Source organism: Volvox carteri (assembly GCF_000143455.1).
Source record: "Volvox carteri f. nagariensis unplaced genomic scaffold VOLCAscaffold_9, whole genome shotgun sequence".
Taxonomy (NCBI): domain Eukaryota; kingdom Viridiplantae; phylum Chlorophyta; class Chlorophyceae; order Chlamydomonadales; family Volvocaceae; genus Volvox; species Volvox carteri.
In genome coordinates, this window is record NW_003307552.1 from 375,089 (window position 1) to 386,088 (window position 11,000).

General features: G+C 56.0%; 2 protein-coding genes across 2 annotated transcripts in view; one reads left to right on the plus strand and one right to left on the minus strand.

Annotated features, from left to right (window-relative positions):
• Window positions 1-113: 113 nt before the first annotated feature.
• Window positions 114-5,476, plus strand: VOLCADRAFT_103772 (uncharacterized protein; the record flags this gene model as incomplete). The annotated part of the gene is made up of 8 exons (XM_002948100.1): window positions 114-188; window positions 749-878; window positions 1,592-1,638; window positions 2,097-2,255; window positions 3,353-3,449; window positions 4,011-4,173; window positions 4,535-4,802; window positions 4,930-5,476. The coding sequence occupies 8 exons, from the start codon at window positions 114-116 to the stop codon at window positions 5,317-5,319; spliced, it is 1,329 nt and encodes a 442-aa protein (XP_002948146.1). The 3' UTR covers window positions 5,320-5,476.
• A 2,548-nt stretch (window positions 5,477-8,024) lies between these two features.
• VOLCADRAFT_88475 (uncharacterized protein) overlaps window positions 8,025-11,000 on the minus strand; it is a gene marked incomplete at both ends in the record, with an annotated part of 3,851 nt that continues 875 nt past the window's right edge. Inside the window, 4 exons of the mRNA XM_002948238.1 lie at window positions 8,025-8,301; window positions 8,404-8,716; window positions 8,898-9,046; window positions 10,534-10,738. Of these exons, the coding sequence (XP_002948284.1) occupies window positions 8,025-8,301; window positions 8,404-8,716; window positions 8,898-9,046; window positions 10,534-10,738 (944 nt within the window). The remainder of the gene's footprint in view (window positions 8,302-8,403; window positions 8,717-8,897; window positions 9,047-10,533; window positions 10,739-11,000) is intronic.

Below are 11,000 nucleotides of genomic sequence, written 5' to 3' on the forward strand. Positions count from 1 at the left end.
TCCTTAACGCATTTATCACCACGAAGACCTAACTACTGTGTAACCCATGGATGTGCTTTAGGATTTCCCTTTCCGAAGTCGTGAAAAACGAAGATAGGTTTTACTTGAACAAGATGAGTACTGAAGAGGCCGAAAGGGGCCCTGAAGGAGACACAACGCCTGCGGAGGGAGGCAAGAAGAAAGGAAAGGTGTGTGTCTACTCCCCTCGGAATCACATGGCATTTTTCTACAATGGAAAGTCTATGCTCGTGTATCTGGCAGTTTCACGCTGTTATCGTTAGCCTTCTTGTCCTTTACGGGCGGCGACGGCGGCTTTCGAGAAGCTACTGAATGCCCAAGCATACTTGTGTTAACTCTATTCATTGCATTTAGACCTGAAAATGCCTAGCTCCACCAGCGGGTGCCTCATTAAAAATGTTAAAAAATTTTGTTCCGCTTAATAACCGTGCAACCACCCTGAAAGCGCAAATCTGTATGCATTTCCCAACCGGTCATCGTGCGCTGCCTAGCTCGATAGCTGCATAATTTATTAATCGTCCTGCGTTGAATTGTCCTGGGAGCTGATGTTATAATTACGTTTTGGGCCACTCATTCTTGACTGGCACCTGCCGAGCTTATGACAGCATCCCTACGGTGACTTGCAAGCATCTGCATCGTATCACTATCGTCTCTTGACATTTTTTCGCACGATTGAAATGCCCTTCTTGGGGCCTCGTGCTTGCTTCGTTACCCAACCGTCGCTGCCCAGCACCGGCGAGACAAGCCATGGGACCATGAGGGAATTGATCACTGGAAAGTAGAGCCCTTTAAACCTGAGGATAATCCAAGCGGCCTGCTTGAGGAGAGCTCCTTCGCCACCCTCTTCCCAAAGTACCGAGGTACGACGCCCTGGGCTCAAGGAGCAAACCCAACATTGGCAGCAGCGTGTTTCCGTTACGGCGCCATCAGCAGGCTGTCCGAGGAAAGCACATGTCTCAGTGGAGCAATGGGGTACCGTACCCATGCCCCCAACGCCCTGATAGCCGGCCGGAACCAAAAGCGACATTATTAGCGCGATGGCCAGGGGATGCAAAGGAGTTGGCGTGGTTGGATGCATGATGGCTATAATATATAGCCCGTGGGGCCTATGTACCAAACGTAAGCATATGCACGGGCTGCAGGTCCTCTCATGAGCAAAAGCGGATTGGGGTCAGGAGTCATGGGACCGAAAACCTCTTGGGGAAAGGCCTCTTGTGTGGTACGTTCCTTCGGTTCCCCCAGTCTGATGTCCAGATGTAGATCATCCAGCGCCCTCAGGGCGCTTGCTTGCGGGGAAAGCCCTTTGCGGAAAGCCTCTGCTTTAATAAGCAGTGCCAACGGACCGAAACAAGACTATGGCTAGGCATGGTTGAGGTGAAGATATGTGAAGATCCGCCCCACCGCGTCCCGGCGGTGCGGAGATCTTTTGCCTGTGTTTGAATGTAACAATGGCTGCTCTTGAGCACATGCGTCCTCTCGGATCCCGCTGTGGCGGCGTTCTTCGGTCGTCCTATCGGCAGCTGCGCGTGCTCAGAGCCCCCTGCTGTGTCCTGCCTTGTCCTCTGGCCTGCAGAAAAGTACCTCCGAGAGGTCTGGCCGGCGGTGACGAAAGCGCTCAAGGTAGGAGAGGCTTAGGGAGGGTGGCGCCCGGGGCGGGTGTATGGTTTGTCGCTGCAGTGTCTGGTGCCTTGGCGGCTGCCCCGTTATGTCAGCAAAGGCGGTGGTTGCGCTCGCTAGCATGTCAAATTTCACTTTTGTGCTCTTGAACCGCCGCCCTGACGCTGGAGGATAGCCACTGGGAGGCACCTTGTCACGAACACCGTAGTCGGACACTGTCCCGGCAAATGCCATGCCCAGCTGCGAAGCGCGGTAGTCGCGAAAAGGCGGGGGCCATCCACTTGAAACCGGGGGTCTGGGGGGTGCATGGTGCGGGGTTAGTGGCGCCCTGGGTTCACGGCACCTAAATGTCACGCGCCTGTGCTCACCCGTCCTCCTCTCCTCCTCTGGCTTTTGCCCTCCACTTGACGCGTATATGTACGCGCGCGTATGCACACGCGCGCACTTACGCATGCACGCAGGATGTGGGGATAGGCTGCGAGCTGAACCTGGTGGAGGGCTCCATGACCGTTCGCACCACCCGCAAAACCTGGGACCCCTTCGCCATTATCAAGGCACGCGACCTCATCAAGCTGCTGGCTAGGTCCGTGCCTGCTCCTCAGGCCCTGAAGATCTTGCAGGTGAAGTGCGGCACCGGTGGTCGGCCGGGACGGGACGGGAGTCGAAAGCGGTGGGGTACAGTGTGCTTCCTAAACCTCTATGGAACGGAACGCTATGGTTGTTCGCGGCAGGAAACGAGGGGGAGGACGCGTGATCCCTGAGGCAGGAGAGAAGAAAAAGCCGTAAGGGAGCACCTCCATATTCGTGCGAAAGAATGGTTTATTGTTGTCCCTTGCCTCTCGTGGAAGAATGAATGGAACGTCATAGGGATGTGGTAGTGATGGGACGATGTGCTTCCATCTGGATGATAATGCGCTTGCGTTACGGTGGCTCGGGCAGGATTTCATGGAAAGGCTTAGCGCTGGGCTCTGGGCTTCAGCCCAGACACCCTGACCAGCCCAGCCCAGACACCTTCAGACATACCACACAGGATAGTAGTTGCTGGTCCAGTACGAGCCCAAGCAGCCGTAGTCATGGGCCGCCCTTTTGCCCAGTGCCTGTGGACGTTTGGACTGGTATATGGGTGCTGCTTGGCCGCCTTGCAGGTTGGAGGGGACCTGGGAACTGGTTTAGCGGGACCATGCGAAGCACGTCCTATGCCAGCGTGGCTTGGACGCCTTCCTGTAGCCGTGTCGCTGTGACGCGTGTACAGCGCTATTCCGTTTTTCCGCTGGGGTTCATACGACCTTGACTCTTCGTTGGCCTGTGCCGCTGCTGCTGCTGCTGCTGCTGCTGCTTGCGCTCGTGTTCGTCTTCGTTCATGCAGGACGACATGCAGTGCGACATCATCAAAATCTCAGGACTTATCCGCAACAAGGTGCGGCCGCGGTGCATTTGTGCGACTTCATGCGACTTGGACGGAGGTTGCGGTTGTCTGCTGTGTAAAGCTTGAACCTAGAACCCAGCTGCAGCAAAGCACCCGTTTAGTCTTTTATGCATTCGGGGGGTGTAGAGCAATTAGAAGAGAAGGGACCTGCTGGGGTTGTGAAATGCGTCGTCGACTCTCAACGGCGCATGCAGCCCCGTCGATTACAACGGTGTGCGGCCCTCATCCCCTCATCCCTCTTTCCGTTTGCCTGAAAATAATTGATGCGTGATATCATTATTGTGCTCGCAGGAGAAGTTTGTGAAGCGGCGACAGCGCCTCATAGGGCCCAACGGCAGCACGTTAAAGGCGCTGGAGCTCCTAACGGGTTGCTACATGCTTGTGCAAGGTGTGCTCGCGGCTGGGGTGTGACCTAGGGGTGTGTGGGGCCGCAGGGCTGCTTAGCGCGGATAAGGAGATGTTATGGCGCTGGAGCTGCCATGGCAGTTTTTCTTTACTCGAAATTATTGCGACTTGGGAAAGGAGACTCTAGGGCCGTACGGAGTGCATGGTGAATGGCTGCTTGCGCTTGCGTATGGATGCGGGATGTACACGCTTAGTTTAGTGCTCATTATTAAATATATTTCACCTTTCATCCAGAACCGTACCAAGCGCAGTAGCTCTGGATGTGCGGCGAGATGTGGTGTGGTGTGGGTGTCGGTGGATGTGTTTAGTAAATGTATGGATGTGTGCGTGTGCGTGTGGATACGTGGCGCAGTCCACAACTTGATGGAACAGCGTCAGGTCGTTGGCTCGCAGGGTGCAGCAGCACCCCCCTGGAGCTGTTGCACCCCCTGGTGACCGCCGCCGGTGATTGCGCGCTGCCTGCATTTGGATTTCGCCGCTGCACGCTCCCCGGCCATCTGCCCACGCGCCCCTAGCCCCTCCACTCTCCTACTGTCCCCTCTAGGCAACACCGTGGCGGCGATGGGGCCATACAAGGGTTTGAAGCAGATCCGTAAGGTGGTCGAGGACTGCATTAAGAACATCCACCCCATCTACCATATCAAGACCCTGATGATCAAGCGCGAGCTGGCCAAAGACCCGGCGTTGGCGACCGAAAACTGGGACCGGTGCGCGGGAAGATCGGGGTTGCGTGGTTGGAAACCCGTGGGGACGGAGTCATGCGGTTGTTGCCTCGTCCGGACGCTCGTGGCACCTGGGCTAGGCCGCGGATCGGACCGAGGCAAAAGTTTAGATGTGACTATGGGGAGATGACTATGGGGAGGTGACTATGGGGAGATGACTATGGGGAGATGAGCGAAATCCATACCACCCCTTCGAAGATACGATATATGCTGCTGCTCGTATTAACAGGAGCCGTTTCCTGTCGACGTGCCGCATACAGCGAGCACACGAAGTGACCTGGGCATCCTGGACTAGAAACAGCTGAGATTCGCTTTACAACGCCTAACTGCTTGACGGGTGGTGCAGGTTCTTGCCCAAGTTCAAGAAGAAGAACGTAAAGCGCAAGAAGCCGGAGGAGGCCGCGAACAAGGCCGGCGAGGAGGCAAAGAAGGTCTACACGCCCTTCCCGCCGCCCATGCCGCCCTCCAAGCTGGATCTGGCGTTGGAGAGCGGAGAGTACTTCTTATCAGAAGAGCAGAAGCGTGAGCGCGCGCGGGCTGCCAAGGATGCGGCACAGGAGGCACGTACGGCGGAGCGGCTGCGGCAGCGGCAGGCAGCGTTCATCGCGCCCAAGGTAAGAGTGCAGCCGGGCCGTGCAGCCGGGCGCAGCGGCGTGTGCGGGCACTGGGTCGGGTGATGGACCTATCGGGGCGCTTCATGTGCTGCGAAGTGAGGCTTTTTTTCGGCCCCGCCTCATGCAGGAAAATGGCCCCTCCACGACGGGGCGCGGCAGCGGTGGAGTTCAGCAGCAACAAGAGCAGTCCAAACAGGGTGGCGAGGACGTGCGGGTTTTGGCCGAGTCACTCAAGAAAAAAGCCCAGGCTGGCACGGCGGGTGCCGCGGGTGCAGCAGACGGCCATGGCAAGAAGGGCGGTGTGTCGGCCTTCCTGGCGCCGGAGGTGGACTTGGAAACGGAGGATGTGGGTCGCAGAAAAAAGCAGCGGCAAGAGACCGGAACGGCGCAGGACGAGGAGCAGAAGCCTAGAAAGAATGGCAAGCGACGGGGTGACGAGGCCGGGGAGGGAGACCGAGGAAGTAAAAAGAAGCTGCAGCGGAAAGGAGGACGCGAGGAAGACGGCGGTATTGAGTGATGGTGTAGGTGTGGAGGTGATACGGTTTTTAGTACACGGCCAGAGTGCGATAATTTGCAACTGGACAATTAAATACCTGAAGACGGAAGGAAAAGACGCGGCCCAAACAAGCCCACAAAATTGGACAACAGCAGACATGCATTGCTGTAAGTGTTAAACAGGCAATGTTATTAAATCGACATTGCTACCTTACGCCCGGAGGCTTGTGACATGGCGGGAAAAATACTTGCGGAGTAACGTGAAATCATTTCATTGCAAGACATAAATTGATACGGGCAGGATTTGAACCTGCGCCCTTGCGGATAGGAGCCTTAATCCTACGCCTTAGACCACTCGGCCACCGTACCATGCTGGGCAGATCAGAAATGCCGAAATATATGTAGTCTATCAGAACACAATTATTGTTGTCCATTGTTGGGATTTAATGGACAACAATTACAGATCCCATATCACCATATCACCTGTCAGGGTTTTCGTCGGGTATATAGGCGCCCTGAAGCGCATGGAAAGCCCTGGCTGCGCAAACCATTCCTTGTTGGTTCCACACTGTCCCACTTGCGTTGCACAATGAGCATCGTGTCGCAGAATTTTAATGGGCCGACCCTTGGGAGCCCGTCCTTTCCGTGTACGTGCTGTATGTGGAGATTCGGCGGTTCCTGAGCAGGCATTACTGCATCGCTTCTAAGAGGGGTTACACGAGCAGCACAAGCGGCAAGAACGTTTAAAGATAAACGTGCGATCGTTCCTTATTGCATGGTTGGGCTGTCAGTACGTTTTTGCCATTGTTGCCAGGGCGTGAAGAACATGCAGACGGATTTATCTTTGGATACCATTGGCCTAATATCATAGGCAACATTCCTGAATACAAGCCTACCGGCGACGATGCTTGCTGTACGCGGCTTTGAAATCAGGTATTTTTTAATTACTGTAAGCTTATGTACACAGCGCCTATGCAAGAAACAGGGAACGAGCCGAAACGGAAACCTGCGGAAACGGAAACCTGCGGAAATAGGTTTCGTCACGCTTTCCGCAGCGAAGCCCAGATTGGCGCAAATGCGGAAAGAGAATCCGCATTTCCGCGTTTGCTGTACGGCGGAAATTGAAAAACAGATTCCAGGCATGCGTTCGCCATTTAAAGACTGCGTTTTACTCTATGGAGTTATTAGATTAAGTCAAATGTCAACAACCACTGGCCCCGACCTGGGGGCTGCCGAAGTCATAGAGATTGACTGTGTTTCTGCTCAGAAGAAGGGTTTTTGATAATTGATTCCACAATGTCCGTAAACGTGGTTGAAGTTGAACAGAGCCACGTCGTTGCAGTTATCGTTGTGCGGTGCCATTTTTAGATACTTTAGCCCTCTCGCCTTTTTTATTCCTTTTGATTTTTTTATTTTGAATTCATATTGTTTGGACGATTACTGGATTAATGCACAGTCAGCATTGACTTGTCCGTGAGGCGTGCGGACAGAACCGCACTGCCACAAGCTGGTTTCAGACTGTCCATGTTATCGCCACACTGAGAAGAGGTAAAAAACATCGTTACATATTCATTTTATAGTTTTCGCAGCTTTCCGCAGTTTCCGCAGCCTTTCCGCAAAGGGCCTCCCGATTACGAAAAGTTTCCGCAGACCTGGTCAAGTTTCGGCTCGTTCCCTGGCAAGAAATGTGTCCTTTTCGTCACATCAACCTATGCACACATTTACTATTATGCGTACTCTCGCAATAGTAAGTGCATGTCCCTGATACAAAATTCTTCACACTGCTTGAGGTTGGACTTTCCAGATGAGCCAGTTACTGGCCATAAGGTAATAAAAATAATAGTAAGTCGGCCACCTTGAGCCTTAGTCGCCGTACCGACATAGCTGGTGGCGAGCCTATTGCCGACTTCGGCCCTGATTGGAGGGATGCAGCACGCAATCCACCCACACATTTCCTGTTTTGTTCTCTTAACATGAGTCAATACGGGAAAGAGGGGGGTCCTTGTGAAGCAGCTGCCCGCGTTTCCAAAGCACGTATGGTGTTGTATTGTAAGGTGCCCAAGTACGTTTGCGAGGAAGAGAATGTGGCCAGGCTGGAGAGGAAAGTGCAGTGGCATATTGGAATGTGAGATTAGCGTCGAAGCAGTTTACAGGGCGTTTAGCGCACGGCGCAATGTACATGCACTCATGTTGTCGCGCGCGCGTATGCAAGAACAACAGGAACCACAACCAGGAGAACAAGAACAGCCCCACAGGACAGCGCGTGCACAGGTCACGTCGCGTCGGTTCTCGGTATGATGTAGGAACGAAGAAGAAGGCCCAGGTTCAAGTTTCTGTCGCGCGTGAATGGCCATGCCAGAACAGGCAACATGATGATGAACTCGCACGCTACCAACTTGCCCCCTATCAACTTGCCCCCGAGCACGCGACGAGCGGACATAGAAAGGAGCGCAGCGGGCTCTCCTTTAACTCCGAACATAGAAAGGAGCGCAGCGGGCTCTCCTTTAACTCCGAACGCTGACGCAATAGACCATCTCAAGCGCTGCTGTCCGTATGGGCAGCAGCTTCCGTTCACACACGAGTTAAGTTCGGACATGTATGCACCGTGAATGAAACTCTAAGTGCCACCGTGCCCAAATTCAACAGCACCGCTCAATGTCCAGAAGCCTAGCGCCGAACTTGTGGGACTCTATCCGTCAAGCGTTAAGTGTCCAGTTGCTGTGTGGGCTAGGCAAGCGTGGCAGAGGCGTCATCGTCTTGGACTGTGACGGCAGTGGGCGTGTGGGCGCTGCTGGCGTGTTGCCGGCTCATGGCGGAGAAGGCCGGGCTGGCGGAAGGCGGCCCGTGCAGCACATTGTAGCCGCCCGGCCCCCGGGCCTTGAACTGCGCGATGTAGAGGGCCTCCATCTTTTGGGCCAGAGCAGGATTGGCTGTGGACATGAGGCGCGTGAGGGTGAAGTGATCTCGGAAGGGTTGGTAGCGGCGGGCGTCGTCCTTCATCCAGCTGGGTGGGTTACGGGCATGAGCTTGGAATCACCGTTGAGGGTCCCGGGACTGGCCGACGTATACCCTGCCGGTCGGTGCGCACGTGATGGTATATAGTCACGTGCGGGCGGGGGCACTGGTATGTGGCTCGGCAGGGCTGGTTGCGGCTCGCTTGGCTGGCGTGGTGGTGGCCAGGAGGGCGCCCGACGCTCGCGCCTGCTGTGCAGCGGTCAGCACCGAGCGTGCAAAGTCTTGGTCCGCCTTGAGGACGGTGCCGGCTTCCATGCCGTAATCGTAAAATAGCTCAATGGCTGTATCTGCACGCAGGCTGCCGGCAGCTGCAATCCACAGCTGCATGACCGCCGCGTGCATGGCCATCATTCGGTCCGGCATGTCCCTGTCGTGTATCTCCGCCGTCACGTTGTACAAGAACGCTGCACGGGCATGGAGGGCGGGAGGGTGGATGTGAGGTTGGCGGGATGGCGGGGCGGAAGTGAAGGCATGCAGGGGCGGGGCGTGACAGGTACAGACCCTGTGGCTGGCCAGTTGGAAAGCGGGCACGAGGGACGGCAGCTGGTGCAAGCGAGCAATGGGCAGCAAGGTAGGACGTCTTACTGCTGGCGGGCTTGGCGCCGTGCTGCGCCTGGAACTCGTCCATGTACTTTCGGCCCTCGGACAGGAGCACGTTGAACTCGGCGTTGGTGTGGGGGCCGTGTAGGACGTCCTCGTCGTGACATCCCATGCTTCCCAAGAGCAGTTGCTGCCTGACGGTTCGAGGGGCAGCAGCAGGGCGTGTCAAGATGGTAGTTGCATGGGACAGCCAGATAGGCGCATGGGTGCGCCTGATCGGTAAGGTGCAGCGCGGCAAGGCGTGTACTAGTACCGGAAGATGAGGCGCTTACTTGAAGGTGAGCGGCCGTTTGGGCACCCTGGCCAGCGAGGAGCGATCGCTGCCAGCTGCGCCCACAGGTCAGCTATGATGACGGGCGGCTTGGCTGCGGTGCCGGCGGAAGAGGTCGACGGCAGATGATGAAGGCGTGCCGTAAGCGCCCAAGTTGACGGGCGAAAGGGTCTGAGGTGGGACTTGTGACTGGCGTGCCATTTTCGGAGGCATGTTGTGCGAGTTTGCAACAGTAGAACAGGTGTCCGCGAAGCGACAGGCTGGCTGGTTACCGTCCGCAACTTTCGGTATTTGGCTCAAAAGCCAAAAAAAGGAAGCAGGAGAATGTGTGAAAAAGAAGGCGACACAGGCTGGCATTTATACAAGTTGCGGCATCGTACAAACGGGATGCGTCAAGGGGGCGGGCTGAATCTGAAGGGCGTCGAAGCGCGGTCTGTACGTCTTCGCATGGCGAGGATGGGCGACGGCAGTTGCGCCAACGGGTGGGGCGCTGGGACAAGTTGTATGCGGAAATGAATAAAGCGCCATGGACATGGCAGGTGGTCATGCCGAAATGTGAAAGCGGCGCGTTGCGTTGCGCCGAGCCGAGCAAAAAGCAGTTGCAAGGCAGGAGCGACGTGCATCTCGTCGGCGTGCATCTCGTTGGGAACGCGAGTTCGGACAGGATTGGTGTGTAATGCATGAACTGAAGTAAAGTGCGTTAGGTGGTGAGGAGACGGGACTGGGGACATGGTGCTGACGGCGTTGTGCAACTGTAAGGACGTGAGGAATTGTTGGGAAACGGGCCTCTTTACGGGCCTCTTTAGCGAAGTAAGAGCCCCGGCTGGCCAGCGCGGTCTGGGCACATGAACGCTCTGCGCAATGTTAGCGATCCAGAGCAGAACCAGACAATTCGCAATGAAGCACACGCGGACGAGAACGATGCCACGTCGGCATGTAGCTTCGGTGCATGCGAAAGAACGCAAAGCGCAATATGGCTGTGCTCCGGCTGGCAAAGGCATCCGCCGGCAACTGCCGGCCACTGCCAGCAACCGCGGCAACAGCGAGCGTAGCGCCGAGGAGTTGCAATCGGGAGGTGCGGTGCAGGAGTTGATGAACATTGCAACCTGAAGGCCAGATGGTACGTCGGGCAAAGCTGCCGAAGGGACGACGTGGAAGAACGCGAGGCCCGAAAAGGCACAGGACGTAGTGCGGGGTGTATAAAGCCGAGGAGGGGCATGACACAAAAGTATAAATGTGCCTTTAAAAAAAGAAAGCCAGCGGAGTACTGTCATAACTTTGCGTGGACGCATACCAGCACTTCAAAGAATGGCAGTAAGTAACGTTCGCGGTTTCCAGCGCGCAATTCACCGTCTGCACACTGGAATGTTGGAGACGCTCGCATTGCAAGTTGTGAGCGAGCCCTTTGAAATGCTGCAGGCGGTGGCGAACGCAGATCTGGAGCGGCTGGCGCGGTTGGCGTCGGTAATGGACAATTGCACGATGTCGCTCGCCGTGCTGTGTAATGTAGTATCAGCGGCGTGCCCAGAAGAGGCAGAGACCGTTGAGTACATCACTGAGGTGCACGCGGAGGATGGGCAGCAGGCGAGGTCTGCCATGAGGGATGTGGCCACGGCGGCCATGTTCGACATCATTCGGCGGCATGTCATTCATGGCTGGGCCCTGGCATTCCCGCTCCGGAATGTGTGGCGTTGCCCAGCGCGCGCGCGAACGAGATTGTGCAGTCCACGTCGGCGTCATACGGCCGCAAGAAGCATGTGCCGTGCGGCGTCACGGCGATGGACTTCATTGGCAGGAGCGTCCTGGGCATCGTGGTG